The sequence below is a fragment of the Eubalaena glacialis genome, chromosome 3, assembly GCF_028564815.1.
Source record: "Eubalaena glacialis isolate mEubGla1 chromosome 3, mEubGla1.1.hap2.+ XY, whole genome shotgun sequence".
NCBI classification, from domain to species: Eukaryota; Metazoa; Chordata; class Mammalia; order Artiodactyla; family Balaenidae; genus Eubalaena; species Eubalaena glacialis.
Genome location: NC_083718.1, coordinates 24,246,001 through 24,265,067, shown reverse-complemented (window position 1 = coordinate 24,265,067; position 19,067 = coordinate 24,246,001). Strand labels below are relative to the sequence as shown.

Here is a 19,067-nt window from a genome sequence, read left to right as displayed (position 1 = left end):
TTCGTGTACCCCTCCTTCCAGCACTTTGTCACATTTGCAATTTTATATTTCTTCTTTTGTCTACATACTGGCCTCTTTGGTCCATGAGGGGAGGGACCGTTGCTTACCATTTTATTTCCAGGCCCTGGTAAAGTACCTTTTATAAGCACCAAATATTTGTGGAACAAATGAACAAATAAGAGTTTCAAAAGAGCTCTAAGCAACATTAGTGTCACTGGAGTAAAAGTATGGTCCTCCATGATGATTGCTTTGAAAGATGAGACAGTACTCACTTGGGTGTACAAATTCTGCTTAAGGAGTTGCCTTTAAACCTGTCACATTATCATTAGTCCTAACTAAAAAGGCCAGGCCAATATAGCAGGCATTATATGGTGGTGAATAAATGGTGGACTGAGTTAGTCCTAGATTTGAGTCCTGGCCATCATTTATTAGCTATGTGATTTGTCAACCACTACTTAAAATTCGTAATCTTTAAAACAATAATAGTCCCTACCTTATATGGCAGTTGTGAGGATTAAACATATAGTGCCTATAATAAATACATTTAGCAGTTAGGGTCTCCTAAGAGTTTGAGAGGGGTACAGATCACTGTTCTTAGAGGATCCCACATTAAAAATTGTGGCAATATTTAAATATTTGTAGATTTTCTGAACTCTTCACTGGGGAAAACAGAACATAACACAATGTAAATGCAATGATAAAGTTAATAAACTAATTACCAGGTTTCCTTTAAATGTGATCCTTAGTGGACTGCAAGTTGTTTTTTTTTTTTTAAAGTCATTTGCTTATTTTTATTTGAGAATATCCAGGAAAAGTAAGAACGGAAAGAAAATAAAGACCGAATGTTTTAAGTTTTTCATGTAAAATGTGTTGAAATTGTCTTTCTAGCTTTTCAAAATTTATATTTAGTATTTATAATTAAAGTGATTCAAAATTCAGGAATGTTTATGCCAGTGATTTAAGTAATCATTTATGATAAAATAAAAATATCCTGACACACGAATGTTTAAGTGAAATAAAGTAGTGTAAATGGTTTTTTATAATGGTTTCTTTCCCTAACAACAACAACAAAAAAAACCAACAAAAATCTTCAAATTGCCTACAGATAAGAAAGAAGTGGTTTGTACTTCACTAACTTTAGGAGTGTTTCTATTACTTTTTAAAATAAAGCAATTAGTTGCTGATGTAACTGAAAAGTTAATCTGATGCTGGGACAGTTTGACAGACAGACAGATGAGACTTGCCCCCCACCTCACACCATATTCAAAAGTCAAGTCCAGGTGGACTGAAAGCCTAAACATGAACGGCCACTGTAGGACGACAACCCACGAAAATACCTTTATAATCCAGGAGCAGGAAAGATGTCTTCAACTGGACGCACAACGTGCTAACAATAAAGGAAAAGACTGATACACAGTTGACCCTTGAACGTGGTGCGGGGAGGGTGTTTAGGGGCCAACCCTCCCTGCCGTGGGAAATCCCTGTGTAACTTCACAGTCAGCCCTCCTACATGTAGTTCCTCCGTGTCTGTGGTTCCACATCTTCAGATTCAACCGTCCAGAGATAGTGCAGTACTGTAGTATCTTCTGGTACAAGTGGGGAAACAGACGCGGACAGGAGGCGACGCGCACCCACTTGGCCGCAGACCCAAGCTTTGGGGCGGACAGGGGCCCTGCCCTGCGCTTCCCCCAGCGGGCGTCTCTCCCCGGCAGGGGACTGGACTGTAAGTTAGTTATTGTGTGTCTCTCAGTTGTGAATGTATTTATATCATCTCATTTGGCCTTGTCACAAGTCTAAATGCTAAGGAAGCGCTCTGTGATTGTGAGACTTCCTGGCCACCCCCGGGGCAGGCCCTGAGCACGATGTTTGGCACATAACAAGCACTGAAAATGCTAAGAGCGAATGTTTATCATTTCATTTTTGGTTTCACACAGCTTCTAAGGGTTCAGAAGGCAAGTCTGCTACTAAAGCCTGAACTATGTCCTGGTTGCTTTTAATAGTGGATTTGCTACTCTGAAAAGTGCAAGCCATTTAACGCCTCTATGAAAATCAGGGTAACTGGCATGTATGATCTCTGAGGCATTCAGCATAGCTCTGACTCTTCTAGTAATCATCAAGACCTGAGTCCTGGGGAATTCCCTGGCGGTCCAGTGGTTAGGACTCCGCACTTTCACTGCCAAGGACCCGGGTTCAATCCCTGGTCGGGGAACTAAGATCCTGCAAGTCACGTGGCGTGGCCAAAAGAAAAAAAAATTCCATTAAAAAAAAAAAAAAGACAAACCTGAGTCCTGGCACCAGCCATGGCTTCTCATGAGCTTCCTCCAAAGCACAGTTTACAAAGAAACCTCACCTATGATTACCTCATATACAAAGTTTCCTTTTGTCCTTAGGAGTTTGAAAACCCTCAAAATCTCGAAGCAATAATTTATCTTGGGCTAACTTAGTAATTTACATACATTCTTACCATATAAATTGGGAAAGAGAAATCTCCTGAAACCAGAAGACTCATGTTACTAAACTTTGAACAAGCTGGATAGACTTTTAACCAAGTTAAATTTCTCAGCGCAGTGGCCTGCGGATACCATGATTACTGGCTTTATAAACTACATTTGCAGAAACTTTCCTTTTAGAAATGTTTCTCATGACCACAAAATATGTACTGAACAGTTATGGAGTGAAGCGCTGTACTAAGTGCTATCTAAAGGACAGAACTCATTTAAATAGAATTACAATGAAACATTTGTGGAAAACATTTAATAATAATAAACTGAAGTTGCACAGAAGTACAATAACAAGTGCTAAGGGTAATGCTGCAGTGATTGAAGTAACAGGTACAAAATGAGGATTAGAAAAAGTTACAGCCTTCAGAAAGAGGGAGGTCTAGAGTGTTTTGAAAGAGAGAGGTTATTCATTTGGTTCTAAAACTGAAAGGAGTGGCTTTGAGACAGAGGCATATATTGTGGATGGGTGACCCTAAGAAGATGCACATAATTGTCCTGTAGGCTATCAGTGTCAGTTATCTGGAAGGGTAACCAAAACGTTTTTATAATTTGGTAGCAATTGGAGGCTACTACAGATTTCTAGAGAGTAGTTTTTTAAAAGCGGAGAAACTTGAGGCAGGGGGCTCTTGAATAATCTGGATGCAGGATCACTGAAGCTACGAATGAGCATAAAGATGTCAGGCCAAATTTAAAAAGTAGTGAATCCTGATGATAGGATGAGGATTGAAGGAGCTGGGTTAACATGAGTCTAAGGGTATAAGCCTTGGAGGAGCTATATGAAGACAGCAGCTGTTAAGCACAAGGGGAAACTGAGTCGAACCAAGGAGTTCTTGTGAAGATAGTGAGTTCTGAAAAACTAGTTCGAAAAAATAACAGGACTGGTAGGAAGGAGCAGGTATCCAGACCAAAATGAAAGTGCAGATTTGGAGATGCACTGGTAAAAAATGCCAGAACTCCTAGGGGGTGTGTACTATGAAGAAAGAACAGGCCATGGGCAAAAGTTCATGGGCAAAAGGGGAAGAAGCTTCACAGGTGAGAGATGACCCAAAACCATTACCAAGGTTAACATGGATGAGTCCTTAACATGGAAGCCAGAAAGGATGGTATTCTGATGTGTGTCTCCCTGGCTGTCAGTCATGGTTCCTCTGACCTTATCCTGAATTCTCCCAGACTCCTCAAGAGTTACCAAAGGCAGAAAAGATGTGTTCCTCCCATGAGTCCAGCTTTGAACCAATGTCTTCAGAGAGAGGAGAATAGGTTTCAAAATTCTGAGCTTGGGAGCTAGGGTCAGAGATGTCTCCTCCAACCTTGTTGGGATCCGGCAGGCAGTTCACATCTACCTCCAGAGGCAGCTGGGGCTTCAAATATTCTGCTTCAGTTTCACAAGCAGAGTGGTGGAGGAAAAGCTCTGGTCTGGCCGAAGGCTGAAAGGATTTCCCGCTCTGACGACGCGACTTGGCGCGCCTGTTCTGGAACCACACCTGGAAAGGGGGAGAGAGAAACTGCTTTTGGCTGGAGTCCTCATGCTACTATTACACCTTCATAGTTCATAATAAGTTCCAGTTTAACATGCCCTGGCTCCCTGCTCCTGAACCTTATGGTTTTCACAGAACACTTCACAAATCAGAGCACCTAGCTTTCTCGGCCTCACCATTCCCAGATGCAAAATTGGAATAACACCTAGTTCTAGCTATACTTTATATAGGGACATCTGCAATGAAAAATGAGGCCACAGAAACAGCAGCACTTAAGAATTTTAGGAAAATAATGCTACTATGCTTAAAGATGATAGCCCTTAACAGAATTTGGAAAATTAGTTTTTGAAAGTGTACTCCCTTGTCAAATTATTTAAGGAGGCATTTTGCTCAGTGGACTTCATTCATTTATATGAATAAATTTTTCAGCTCACTATTTCCCCACAAATACCGAGGAACCTGTCCGTATTACTTTAGGCAACAAACGCACCTTGCGCTAGATTTTTCAGACTGTGACGAGAAGCTCCATATGCTTCAGGCTTTACCCCAAGGCGCTACATCCTTTACAACCCACATTGCAGACCCAATACCTGCCAAGAAAGTGCCCTAGGGGCCCAGGGGGGCAACTTGGTGAGCCAGCAGGAGGAAACACCAACTGTGCCTCATCTGTCCCTTCTTCCTGGATAAGGAAAAAGTGTGAAAATACTTCCTATTACCTTCCTGCTGAGGATTTACTTTCTGACCATTTCAAGAGACCAGCTAGCCTCCTCGGAGGGGCCCTTCTTATCCTCAGCAATGAGAGGCAGAAGTCACTGAGCGTGCGGCTGAATTATTTCATTTAAGCCTCACAATCACCGTAGGCAACAGGTACTGGTTTTACAGTCTAGGACACCGAGGCTCAAGGGAAGGAACTTGCCCAACGTCAAGCAAGTGGCACCGGCGAACGTGCCGGCCCGCCGCGGCCGCTCACCTGGATCCTGGACTCCGGGAGCAAAGTGAGCGCGGCCAGGCGCTCACGCAGGTGGATGTCGGGGTACATGGTCCGGCGGAAGACGAGCTCCAGCAGCTGCAGCTGCTCGGGTCTGAACGACGTGCGCTTTCGGCGCTGCGACGCCGACGGGACGGCCGCGCCTTTAGGGGGCGCAGGCGGGCCCAGGGCGGCGGAGGGCGGCGCCGCGGGCCCGGGACCCCTCCCGAGAAAGCCAGCGAAGGCCACCGGGGCGCCGCGCTCCGGACCGGGGCCCGAGGGACGCGCGGGGAGTAGAGCAGCGGCTGGGTTCGGGGGCGGCAGGAACGCCCCGCCGGGGTGGGCGGGCCGGTAGGCGGGGGGCGCGGCGATCTCCCCGAACTGGAGCTGGCTGGGCTCAGCTGCGGCCATCGCTGCCGGACCCCAGTGCGGCGCCGGGAGGGGCACGGCCTCTAGTTATACCGGCCCCGGGGCCGAGGGAGGGGGCCCGGTGTGGCGGCGCGATCAAAGGGGTGGACGCGGGGAGGCCCGTGTCTCTTCGGGGTGCGAGCCCGCCCCCCGCCCCGCCAGACGCCGGTGGGGAATAATCGCTTCCGCTGCCCGTGGGATGGAGGGAGGGAGGCGTGAACTTGGGCCTGGGCCCCCTCCGACCCCTCCCCCGTTCATCCGCCCCGCCAGCCCCGCCACCGCCACCGCAATCCACATCCCCCAGAGCAGGTCTGCCCCGGGAGCGCGGCGGCTAGGGGCCCCTCGAGTGCGTGGGCGGAGTGCGGGCGGAACCGCCCTCCTCTGGGGTCAGGTCGCCCGCTCAGGGGGGCGAGGGCCGGGGGCCGCCTCTCTCTCGTATGGCCAGGTCAGTGAGCCTTGCCCCGCTGCCTCGTCTGTCGTCATCAAAGATATTTATTTACCCCCCCTGCTATGTGCTAGACCCTGTACCAGGTTGGGCAAACAGCCCAGCCCCTGTCCTCCGCAAGCCTCCCTAACAAATCCTGAATCAGAAGAAGGGGGTGCAGATAAAGAGACCTCAAAGAGAGACAGTAAACTCACCTTGGAGGGGAGGAGACCTTTTGCCTGGAATGTCCCTGTAGGCCTAGGAATAAGGGTACCCTAGGCACAGCAGGGTTGAGAATGTGCCTTTCTAGACTCATTTATTGACTCCTGAGCTGGCCTTTCTGGAGATACCCAACAATGCTCAAGACGCGTCTGAGCTGGAAGGGAGGAGGTGAAAGGGGCACCACCAAGTTTCCACTCTCTCTTGCCTCTGCCCTTTGGTCCTCATTTAAGGTTCCCGTTTTACCCTGATTTGTACTGTGGTTATGGTTTATGTATCTGCTTCCCCTCCTAGATTGTAAAGTCTTAACAGGAACCACTTCTCTCGTTCAAGTCTGAGTGTCTGCTTTGTACATCTACTATGCATAAGGCGCTATGCATAAGGCACCAATTAACATCTGTTGAATTGGATGCCACTGAATTCACTTTATAGAAACTCATGGTCCACTATGGGAACCGCTCCACCAGAGTGCACGTCCTCAGGAGAGGAGCCCAGAGGCCTGGGTCTTCTTGCTCCCAGAACCTGAGCCCTGATTTCACCAGGGCCATTTACTGTCACTGACCCAGAGAGGGCTCTGAGTTGGGAGGGTCTCTTAGGCTACAGTCCCCACCCGTCTCTATCCATTCTAGAATGCTACAAGACAGCCTCAGGAAGAGCTTGGATATTTTCGTCCTGGATGGACTTTCCAGGTGTCAGATCAAAAAGGATTCTTGGGGCAGCTGCAAAGAGGAGCCCTGTGCTTGATTCTCTCCCTGTCGGGGTAGGGGATAGGGTCAGAGACCGTGTCCCAGAGCGCTTGCGCAGCCCCTGAGGCTCTTGTAGGCAGTCCGACCATTCTCACAGCCTGCTGCTTCATCTGCACCCACCCCTTACCCCGTCTTTCTCTTTCTCCCTTCTCCTCCCTTCCTCCCTTATTCCTTAGCCAGGTCATTGGGGTTTTTAGGCAGAGGATGTATGGGACGGGAGGTCAGACCCTCTTATTTTACTATGCTCCCTCATTCTTTCATTAATTCAAAAACCATTTTTGTAGTGTCACTGTGCTAGGCTGTGCTTTACGTATGTACCTATGAAGTAGGTATTCCTATCCCAGTTTTACAGATCAAGAAACACTCCACAATCTAGACGAGGCCCAAATGACTCCAAAGGCACTGTGCCGAGCTGGTCTCCAGACATGACCCCCCGGGCCCCCTGCTGAGCTCCCCTGCCAGCCTCGGAGGAGGGTGAAGCCCCCTGGCCCTCTCCAGTCTCGGGGTTGTTCTCTTCCAGGCACATTGGGCCCATTGGGTTCCCAGTCATAGGCAGAGGTGATGGAGCCAGATCCGCGCAGACCCCGAGTTCCACTGCTGTCGCTCTGAGATCAGGAGGCCAACCACGCAAGGAAAGCAGAGGTTTGCCGGCTGCTGGCTGCCAGCTGATGTTTAAGAGCCAGATGGCCCAGCAACCCAGAAACTCTGCCCAGGGGTCAAGAGTCATCAGAATTCTCCGGCCTGTGTGGAAATCCCCCAGTCCTTTGTCCAAGCCTCGTTCCTCTGCTGCTATCTGCTCACTTGTGAGGGGCCCCCGAACCTGCCTGTTTTGCAGTTTTGCCAGGAAAATGGACCTGCAGACACGAATGGAGTGCCTGGTGACGATTTGATGAAGGAATCTAAACATGTAAGACAGTCTTTTCTCTGTCTTTTAAACTGGTGGTAAGAAATTGCAGTGTTCAATTTGCAGCTTGATAATCCTCCAAACTGACTAAATGAGCATTATCTTCTTATGACTTTTCCTGAGAGTCTGTGTGGAATTATAATCCTCTATGTTGAAATAAGATTTCAGCCTTTCCCCTTCTCTCCTCCTTTTGCTCTAAAATGAAGTTTTAATGGTGTGTGCTTGCATATACCTAAAAAAAAAAACCTCACTGAGGAGACAGTAGAAACCCAGGGTTGGAATTTGGAGTGAAGTGTTATAGTTGGAGACTTTATTTTATACCCTTCGGTGTGCTTTATTATTTTTTTAATTATGTGCCTGTATTATTGTTATAAGTTCATTTTTAAAACCTAGTTTTTTGATGACTAAATGCAGTGTGGTATTCTGAGTCGGATCCTTGGAAAAGGAAAAAGAACATTAGTGGAAAAACTGGTAAAATCTGAATTAAAAAAAAACTGATTTTTTAAAACTGAAGCAAAGAATGCAATGTAGTGTATCTGAAAAGAGGTGTTACTGCACAGTAGGAACAGTTTTCCCAGTTCTCTTGGGCTTTTCATTGACTAAGGTGAGCAATCTATAAGCCTCAACAGGGTCTCTACGGAGTACGTTCACTCTAAAGTTATTTTCTGCTTCTCTTTTGCTTGACAAACACCTAAAAAATCATAAGTGGTCTTCACTAAATCCAAGTTCTAGATTCCTTACTCATTTACCCTGCTGCGAATGCACAATGAATATTTGTTCATTCTTCTATACCTGTTTCTCCAAATGCAAAATGGAAAGAGCCCGATCCTTGGCAATATCTTAAAAAATAATTATTGCAAGTTCTTTCCCAAAATAGATAATCTGTGAAATTTAAGTACCTTTTAAACAAGCTCTGTAAAGTACTTTCTTCTACCAAAGCAAGTCAGTTTACCAGTTACAGAATAGCAAACCAAAGTTCAGGGTTAGCCGAAGACAAGGATCACTGAGGTCAGGGGTCAGATTCCCCCTCACTAACACGTGGGCTCTGCTCCTCACCACTTCATTTGCTGAGCGCTTTTGGCCATTATTTATATTTGGTCTGTCAGTAACGCCTATTGAAATAGACACAAAGGAAGGGCAAGGTGAAATAGAAGACAGTTTTCAGAGATGCTTCCTGTATAATGGGGGAAAGCTGGTAAATACAAGTAAAAACTCAGTAGAAAAGCGACACATAAAGAAAACATTATTCTCTGGAGCCAAGACTGGCTCTATAACAGCCCAGGCTGGGGAGGTTGGAGCCATCTGGGGTCCCCATCCTGTTCTGCTTCCTCCACATTTCCCACCACGGTTCCTGTCACTGACTCCCCCAAACATCACAGAGGCCTGCCTTTCCTCTCCAAGTGCTAAGTACTCTCTTCCCCTCTGCGCTGCCCTAAGGCCTGGCTCTGGAGCCCTGGGTGTTTATTAAAGAGAGAGCCAGGAAAAGGCAGCCGAGGGGCGTCGATGGCTCTGCTTTCACCTTGAGATCCGAGAGCTGTTTGCCCCTTTGATCCTGGCCTCGCTTTGATTTCATCTCCTCTTCTGCCCAGGCCTCTTCAGTTTCTGAAGTTTATTTCAGAACCAGTGGTTACAAGAGATGGAGAGACAACACCCCCAAAAGGTATTAATGTGCCAGGAAAGTGATAAAATGTTAAGAAGCTTTTTTTGTTGTTTTGTCATCGTCATATAAATTCAAATAACAAACACGAAACAGATTTTGAACCCAGCATGTTGAGTTTTTTAAAAGGATGATTCCTTTTCTTCTTTCAGTGATTTTTACCCAAAAGCCTCTGAGCAGGAAAGACTCTTCTGTATGTCTTTCACGACCCCGATTCACATAGCTATGCAATAAAGTTAAAAGAACATTTCAACCTCAGAGAAAGGAAACCATAAATTTTCCAAGTTTATGTCTACACACTTGAAAAGAAAAACTGAAACAACTAGCAGAGTATTTGGTCCTCACACCTGGCATTTGTCTGACATTTCTTTCTGCAATGTGCCTACTGAGCACTTTAAATGGGGCTGATGCCCCCAAGGAACTGAATTTTAAATTTTATTTCAGTTTAATTGATTTAAATTTAAGTAGCCACATATGGCTAGTGGCTATCATATTTAACAGCTAAGCTCTATATCATCATCCAGCAAATCACTCTTCTTTGATAATTTCTTTTTTCATCTGAAAATTTTTTATTTGGTAAGTGCTAGATTTGTAGCTTAAGTTTTGAAATTTTCCTTATTTTCATTGTCCACGGTCTGTTTGTCTATACTCCTCTTTGTTTTGGTTTTATTTATTTTTAATTGAATATATAGTTGATTTGATATTTTTAATTGAAGTATAGTTGATTTACATTGTGTTAGTTTCAGGTGTACAGCAAAGTGATTCAGTTTTATATATATAAATATATGTATATATCAATATATATATTCTTTTTCAGATTCTTTTCCCGGATAGGTTATTACAAAATATTGAGTATAGTTCCCTGTTTTATACATGAGGACCTTGCTGGTTAACTATATTACATATATTAGTGCATATATGTTAATCTCAAACTCCTAATTTATCCCTCCCCTCTCTTTCCCCTTTGGTAACCATAAGTTTGTTTTCTGTGTCTGTGGGTCTATTTCTGTTTTGTAAATAAGTTCATTTATATCATTTTTTTAGATTCTACGTATAAGCAACATCATATGATATTTGTCTTTCTCTGTCTGACTTTCTTCACTTAGTATGATAATCTCTAGATCCATGATTTTTTTTTTTTTTTTTTTTTTTTTGCCACGCTGCACGGCTTGCGGGATCTCAGTTCCCCGACCAGGGATTGAACCTGGGCCACGGCAGTGAGAGCCTGGAATCCTAACCACTAGGCCACCAAGGAACTCCCCCATGATAAATTTTTATATGTAGATACAAAGATATTCAGTTGATACAAAATCATACACTAGATTTGAATTCTAGAATCTCATTTTTATTGTTTAAAACAATAAAACTGAGAACTCTGGATCATCAAAATGATTACCTCATTTTCCTACTGGACAGTCTCCTATAGATTTGGCTGAGCAGTGTGTGAGGTACTCCTGTAGCATTCATGAATGGTGTTTCTCCAAAGTGATGATATGAGAACACTGCTTATGATACCGTGAGTTTCTTCAACATTGTCAGTTGACTAAACTCCATTTCATTTTGATCATTCTATTCTCTTCTAAGCGGGTAATGAAACTTAGCTTCAGAATTCCCTGACTCTCTGTGGGGTGTGGCATGGTATTGAATTAGCGCGTATCACGTGTCTTGCACAAAGTTAAACTGAACCAGGAGAAGTAAAGAGAGAGGTGTCAGGAGAACACAGAATCTGCCAATACCTGTCTTTTCTGCCCCCAAATAATTTATTACGTGTTAGCAGATACCCAAAGTAACCTAAGATCAATTCTGGACTCTGTGTCCCACCCAGCATGTATTGGGTCTGTATTTCCAATATATTATCATTTACTGGATATATTATAAGCCTATAATAGATGAGAAAATCTGTGCAAGTAAAATACCACCTAAAGTTAGTCCAATCAAGCACAGATTCTTGGTGGTTATAGGATAAAATAAGGCACCTTCAAATGGATTCTAATCCATTTTAGTGTGCACCAGGAAGGGTTGTTTTAAATAAACAGATCCTCTCTCTCAAGCAATTGGGCATTTACCTTTTCACAGTCCCGGCCCTCGGACTCCTTTGGACGGAACATTAAGTAACCTTGACCTCCTCTCCTTTCAGACAGTGCTCATGTGCTCCAGGCACCGAGCTGCAGTACCATGAGGAGACTCTCCTTACTGCTGGGCCTTCTGCTTTGCAGCCTGGCTTCTTGGGCTAGTGGCCATTCTGCATGAATGAAGCCCACCCCACGCAGCTGACCCACCACTCCGAGACCCCAGCTATTGACCCAGACTCAGCCCCCTCCCTTTTATTGCCCCAAATATGCTTTTGCCTTGGGTTTATCACTTGTACATAGTGCCAAAGGGGGCCCTGCTTTTAATTTGGGTTGCTTATTCTGGGATTATTTAAACTCATTAGCACTGAGACTTTGGTTTCTACATACCATTTCCTATTAAAAGGAAAAAAATGCTTCATTGGGAAATGGCTCATTCTAGGCCTGAGACAGCAAATGTATGAGTCTAAAATATTTAGTCATATCTGAAAATGACAAAACTATTAAGCACTACTGAGGGAGCCCTCCCAAGAAACAATCTGAATAGGCTCCTACTGACCAAACATTGGGACAGTTTGAGCATCAATAAGAATCCTGAAAGTGGACTTCCCTGGTGGTGCAGTGGTTAAGAATCCACCTGCCAATGCAGGGGACATGGGTTGGAGCCCTGGTCTGGGGAGATCCCACATGCTGCGCAGCAACTAAGCCCATGCGCCACAACTACTGAGCCCACGTGCCACAACTACTGAAGCCTGCACACCTAGAGCCCATGCTCCACAACAAGAGAAGCCACCGCAATGAGAAGCCTGCCCACTGCAACGAAGAGTAGCCCCCGCTCGCTGCAACTAGAAAAATCGCCAGCGCAGCAACGAAGACCCAACACAGCCAAAAATAAATAAATAAATAAACAAATCCTGAAGGCAAAAACAAAACAAAACAAAAAGTCAAAAAAAAAGAATACTAAAAGCAATAGATTGAAACACATCAAGTATGTTAAAAAAACTTTATTTCATAATGATCACAAAAACCAAAAATTGGTCACCTTTGGAAAAACCCTTTATTCTGAAGACTGGTAAACAAAGAGAAAGAAACAAGTATTTATCCTTCCTTTCCTGTATGACTGAAACTCAAGGGAAACACACTCTTGACAAAGAAAAATTTCTCCTTATAGAGGTGTTTTGCTGATACATGAAGAAGGAATGATAGAGTTAGAATATTCCCGTTTGCAACTTCTAATGAAATAGTGGACCTACGCAGTGTTCGTCATGGCTGCTAACTCTACGGCCTTGTAGAAATGCACATCGCCACCTATGAATCATTCTTGCCAAGATTTAGAACCAGAATTTCATTCAGCCGTTAGAGCTCCCTACCAGTTCAAAAGAAGTACAGGAGCAGGTCCCACATCACCCACAGGGATACACTCTACAAAACCCGGAGTGTGGAAAACTCTGCAGGACAAACCAACAGCTGCTTCATCAAATAAAGTGCAGAGAGAGAGAAAACCTGAAGACCAAAAGAAACCAAAGAGACATATCAACCCAATGCAACATTTGGGGAATGATGCCAACAAACCATCTGTAAAAATTCATTTCTAAAACAAGGTGGGACATTTAAACATTAGATAGGGTACGATATTAGGGAATTGCTGTTAATATTTCTTCAGTTATGGTGATTTTGTGTTATATTTTTAAAAGACTCATTGTCTTTTAGAGATACCTGGAAATATTGGCAGATGAAATAATAAGATGTTTGGGCTTTGCTCTCAAAATAATCTATTTTGGGGGTCGGGGGAAGAGAGGGGAAATATAGAAGAAACAAGATTGGGTATGAATTGATAACAGTTGAAGTTACGTCATGATCATTCACGATGCTATTCTCTCTACTTTTGTGAATGCTTGAGATTTTTCCAGAATAAAACGTTTTAAAAAGCAATAGGCACTATTTTTGAAAGAAACAGAAGATAGATACTGAGGCTGAGGACAGAAATACCACTTTGGAGAGGCAGGGTCTGCTGGCCTGAGGTGGCACTCGCTTTATGAACCCAAGGGAGAGAAGACCAGCCGCAGTCACCCCGTTTGGAGCTGGAAGCAGAGGAAGGGGGCGGTGCCGGAGCTGAGCGTGATCTGTAGCTGGGTCTTCCCTCTGGGGAATCTGCCATAAGCCAGGCTGCCCGAAGCACAGCCACCGAGTCAGTGTGTTTATTGCACGACCACAGAAGGCTTGGTCATGCTGCTTTATCAAATGAAGGGAGTACTGGGGGGAGAGGGAGAGGACGTGGGGGAGAGGCAAGGCTGGGCTTGGCAGGTGCAGGAACACTTCCTGGATGAAGGGTGGCCGGGCTGAGCCTTGCAGGTGGGCAGACAGGCTTTAGGGAGGCTGTGAGAAGGACTTTGGGAGAAGAGGGCATGAACACAGGTACAAATGCAGGAATAAGCAAGGCCTGTCAGGGAGCCTGGATCCCCAGCACCAGGTATCAGCCTGGGGACAGGGACCCCCATGGCCAGGGACTCCAGGGGAAGAGCTAATATGCCAGAAGAGGGAAAATCAAGCCTCTCGTTCCACTGCTCTCGAGGAACTTTCTTTTCTTCTGCAAACAGCTCTTCACCTTTTTTCTCCCCCATCGTCCTGGGCAAGTTTCTGGGGACTCTGGGTTGAGTTCTGAGGCATCCCCAGGAATTCTGACTCATCTGTTGCTAAGTCTTCCCCAGAGGACGAGTTGCTGGAAGTCGTGCCCACCCTGGTGGCAAAGAGCCAATCAGAGGTCAGCTCAGGACCGTTCCACTGTAAGTCTGGGAGGAGACTCCCCAGTTGCAACCACAGCCCTAAAAATGTCCCTGAGTGGGATTTAAGAAAACAGCCCCGTACAGGCCGGCCCCTCTCCGACCTCGGACACTGGGGCCGAAAGTGCCTTGGGCGTGTGCACTGCTGGGGGAGCTCCCCCTTCCTGAGGGGCGACAGGGGACCGCTCCCGGAGAGGCTGAGCTCAGGACCCCACCCTGGTGACTCTCCAGAGTTGGGAAGACCTGCCTCAGCCCGTTGCCGGTTCTCCACGTTGCCCGCCATGGGCCTAACGGTGGGCTTACCAGGCCCGGCCCGGCCTGGAGCTCCCCGTGTGGAGACTGCGCAGATGTGATCTCACGGAGCCTTTCCTGCCCGAGTCTTCCTGGGGTGAAGGGTGACTCAGGGAGGGGACAGGCCCGGGAGGCCTGAGATGGCTGGAGTCAGAGCCAGGCTGATCCAATCCAGGGCCTGGGTGTCTGCTCCCCCTCAGGCCACCCCTCCTCGTCTCTCAAACCCCTGTCCTTCTCGGGAGTAACTTGGTTCCACCTTCTGATATTTGTTCCAAATCCCACCCCACCCCGTGCCTGTCCGGGTTCAAGTCGTCCTCCCCCACTGGTCTGCCCCAGCTGCCACCGTTCCTTGGTTATGTATGTGGGGCTCTCCAGTCAATTCATGTGAGTCCTAGTTTCTGCAGAAGTCAAATGTAAACCACAGAAAAAAGAAAAGACCCAATAAATAAATCTATCTGAGGTCAGCCATTTATCAGCCCTTTCGGGTAAAACCTTTTCTGTGTAGGTACATGTGTATGGGTGTGTGTGTCTATACATATATTTATATAATTTCATGTATAGTTTTTCTGCAGTCGGATCTTATTTCCCTAGCCAGACTATAATTTCTTTGTTTGATATCACTATGCCCCCGTGTGCCTAGCACACTATAAAATCTGTCAGACGCCGGAGAGAAATCACAATCTAAAATCTGTGTGTGTGCCCATCTGTGTGGGAAGTGGCGTTGGACGGGGGAGAGAGACTTTCACACTTTTCCTTACAGACTTTAACAGTATCTGTATTCATTGTACAGCGATCATTCTCAAACTCTCGTAATCTCCTGTGTGTTCTGCATTTGGAAGGACTCAGGATATGTCCGAGGATGCCCCGGGGGAAATGCCTGGATTGCCCCAGCTCTGGGAAGACCCCGCTTTCCTGGAGCCAGCCCTACTTTGGAAGCATCTGATGCTGACTGTGGAAGAAGAAGGTGATTTAGCTCACTCCAGGAAGGGCCTGAGTGAGATCTGTCTGGTCTGAGCCGGGGCCTCGGGCACAGCTTTTGTCTTGACCCAAAGATGTTTTACAAGCCTTTGGGTTAGGAGAGGTTCAGCAACTTGAGCACGCCTATGCCTCCCAGCGCGTCCAGAGAGGAATGAGGTTGAGTGGAGAGCGTGGTTGAGTGTGCATCTCTTACTTGGGGGTCCATGAGGCACCTTGAGGGCTGAGGGCTGAAGGGGTGGAGTCTGCAGGGGCCTGGATGAGGAGGGGCTGGCTGAGCTGTTTGGGGAGCACCCATCTCGGACTCTAAAAGGCCTCTCCCTGTTTTAGCCCCAGCTTTTCCTCGAAGCAAGAGTCTGTTCAGGTGTGTTACTGCGCTGCGCCTGAGCGTATCTCACAGCCTGGAGCCAGACACAGGCAACAATCCCCATGCACAGCCCCATCCAGGTGACCCCCGCCTTTCTTCCCACGCACTCACTAAAGTTCCTGACCTGCGCTAGATGGCCTGGGGTTCTGGCCCACGTAGAAGTGTGGTATGAACACCCAAAAGGAGCCCTGAGCCCAAGACCAGGGCACTTGCTCCCAGCCCTCCTGTCTACACGCTGCCTGGGGCGCCTGTGTAGTTGTCCGCCTTCCCTGGGAGACTGGCGGAAACTGGATCTGACTTGTTCTCCACTCACCCAACACCAGCCTCGTATCCGGCACAAGAGGGGCTCGGTGAACATTTCATTATGATAAGTAGGTGGGGGTCAGGTGGTCTCTGTGGCTGGCACACTGCACAAGTTCGGGGTTCCCGCCCACTCTGGGTCAAGTCTCCAGCCCCAGAAGGGTGCAGGTTCTTGAATTTGTCTTCACCTGAGTCCTCGATTAGTTGTTGGACCTTGGGCAAGGGCTTTAACATCTCCAGGCTCTGGTTTTCTCCTCTGCAAAGTGTGCCTGTGGAGAGCAGAGGTGCTTACCCCCGAAAGGGCTTTTTAAGCTGGGAGCCCAGGCCAGGTGCAAGTCTCGGCTGATGCGGCAATCAACACTGCAAAACACTGCCCGTGGAGCATCTGGCTGATCCTTACGACATTCCTGGCAGTGCTGCGGGTTAAGTGAGGTGGAGGGACACCGTGCACTCGCTTTGGCTCTGCCCTTACGCCCTCCCGCCCTCCGTGGCCCCTCACTGCCGGGTCTATCACGTCTCACTACTGCTTTGCAAAGTCAGTGTTTTTTCAGGTGTGCTCATCTCGGCTCCCATCTGGCCTGCGAGCTCCCGGTGGGCAGGGCCCCCGGTGTCTGCCGAGCTCTGGGGCCAGCTCAGACGTGTCTGGGCTTGTATGAGTCCGGGGCCTTGAGCTCCTGAGGGCACAAAGGTAAGGAGTATAGCACCCACCCAAGGTGCTGAGACACAAGAGGACAGGGGAGGCCGTCCACACAGAAGCAACTGTCTGGTCGGTGTCTCTTTCTGGAAGACTCAGTGGGGTTTCTTTCAGCCCCTGCAGGTTTCTGTCAACTGATTTATCTCAAGAGGAACTGGAGGGCTCAGGGGGGCAACTGACAGCTTCTCCCAGAGCCTCAGTTTTGCCAACAGTGAAATGGGGAAAGTGGTACCTGCCTCCTACCTTCTTCCCGGGGGTTCTTTGATAGTTGAAACTTTTCACTTTTAAAAGGCTCAGATGAAAGGCACTGATGGGATGAAAGGACCTTGGGGCCATATTAAGTTTCTCCACAGTTTTTGAAGCCTCGGAGGAGGGGCTGGAGGAAGTGGTCAGCTGACAGAGACTTGTGAAGCCACCCAGAGGGTGATGCCGGGGAGAGAATTAGCATGCCAATCAGCCACACCTAGGGCGTGAGGGCAGCGGGGAGCAGGGCCCTTATCAGGGGCAAAATCTGTCATTTCCCTGAGGAGGGGGGCTTTGGGTAACATGCTGAGCCCAAGGGCAAAGCCCAGAAGGGCAAAGCCTTGAGCAAGCTCTCCCCTCTCTGGGCCTCAGTTTCCTGATGTGTCAAAGGAGGAAACTGAGGAGAGATGTGACCCCCAAACTGGCTGCACACTGTCGTCTCCTGGGGAAATATTTAAAATCCTGACTCCAGACTGCACCTCACATGGAATAAGTCTGAGCCTCTGTGGTGGGACACTGGCATCAGACTTATTAAAGCTCCCAGGTGATTCCAATGTGCAGCCAAGTTTGAGCACTAGAATAAAGGATTTCTAGAATTCTATGGTTCGCTAATCATAACCCACCTTCCCACCAGTGAGGAGTCTCTGAGGGACTGAGAAATTCAACCATATATCTGAGTCTTTTTTTTTTTTTTTTAATGAATTTTAGGAATTTTTTTTAAATTTTATTTATTTATTTATTTTTGGCTGTGTTGGGTCTTCGTTTCTGTGCGAGGGCTTTCTCTAGTTGCAGCAAGTGGGGGCCACTCTTCATCGCGGTGCGCGGGCCTCTCACTATCGCGGCTTCTCTTGTTGCGGAGCACAGGCTCCAGATGCGCAGGCTCAGTAGTTGTGGCTCACGGGCCTAGTCGCTCCGAGGCATGTGGAATCTTCCCAGACCAGGGCTCGAACCCGTGTCCCCTGCATTGGCAGGCAGATTCTCAACCACTGCGCCACCAGGGAAGCCCTATCTGAGTCTTTTGGAGCCCCCTCTATGTGCAGAACCCATTTCCAACCACTTCTCAAATATAAGATTTCTCTAGTACTCTTTTTGGTCAGGTTTTATTCTCTTCCTCAAAATTCTTTTCTAAGACACAAACTTAGAAAACAAACTTACGGTTACCAAAGGTGCAGGGGGAGGGATAAATTAGGAGGTTGGGATTGACATACACACACTACTATATATAAAATAGATAATCAACAAGGACCTACTATGCAGCACAGGGAACTCTACTCAATACTCTGTAATGACCTATATGGGAAAACAATCTGAAAAAGAATAAACATATGTATATGTATAACTGAATCACTTTGCTGTACACCTGAAACTAACACAACATTGTAAATCAGCTATACTTCAGTATAAAATAAAAACTAAAAAATTCTCTTTTTAAAAACAGAGTTGTAAGTGGAGAGAGGCAATATAGGGGTAGGGGAGTAAGGGGTACAAACTATTAGGTATAAAATAAGCTACAGGAATATATTGTACAATATGGGGAATATAGCCAATATTTTATGATAACTATAAATGGAGCATAACCTTTAAAAATTGTGAATCACTATATTGTAATCCTGTAACCTACAATATTGTACAGCAACTGTGCTTCAATTAAAAAATTTTTTAATAATTAATTAATTTAATTTTAAAACCAGAGTTGCAAGTAGATAATCGCATTAGACTATTTGAGTTTTCAGTCTCCTGCCATTTCTCCTGACCCTCTTTGGTGGAAACCTTGGTGAACAGTGAGATAGGGTCTGAAAGCCAGCAGCCAGGAGAGGGGGAGCAAGGATGACCCACAGACTCTCAAATCATCACAGGTAGGAGGGGTTTCAGCCTGATGCCAGCTCCTCTCCCTCTCTCTGCCCCGGGAACTCCGAGTCCATAGGCATCATCCTTGCCCAGCAGAGACTTGGGGGGTTTCAGGTTCTCACCAAGTCCAATGAGGGGGCTCTGGACCTGGCCCAGGACCCTGTGTGTGGAGAGGGAAACTGTAGTGCCTGAGGGTGAC

At 46.7% G+C, this 19,067-nt stretch overlaps 1 protein-coding gene across 2 annotated transcripts; it reads right to left on the bottom strand.

The window, feature by feature from the left end:
* Positions 1 to 3,310: 3,310 nt before the first annotated feature.
* MIXL1 (Mix paired-like homeobox) lies at positions 3,311 to 5,354 on the bottom strand. 2 transcript variants are annotated; one of them, XM_061185367.1, is made up of 2 exons: positions 4,947 to 5,354; positions 3,311 to 4,006 (listed from the first exon to the last, which is right to left on the bottom strand). In XM_061185367.1, the coding sequence occupies exons 1-2, from the start codon at positions 5,352 to 5,354 to the stop codon at positions 3,677 to 3,679; spliced, it is 738 nt and encodes a 245-aa protein (XP_061041350.1). In that variant the 3' UTR covers positions 3,311 to 3,676. The 2 variants fall into 2 exon arrangements, with proteins under 2 accessions (XP_061041350.1, XP_061041351.1); XM_061185368.1 differs by having other exon boundaries at positions 3,311 to 3,982.
* Positions 5,355 to 19,067: the final 13,713 nt, after the last annotated feature.

What these genes read in the sequence shown, in the direction of transcription:
- MIXL1 (XM_061185367.1), bottom strand. Translation starts at nt 5,354, where the DNA reads ATGGCCGCAGCTGAGCCCAGCCAGCTCCAGTTCGGGGAGATCGCCGCG. An exon ending in TCCCGGAGTCCAGGATCCAG is followed by an intron (nt 4,007 to 4,946) that starts GTGAGCGGCCGC and finishes TCCAGCCAAAAG; the next exon opens with CAGTTTCTCTCTCCCCCTTT.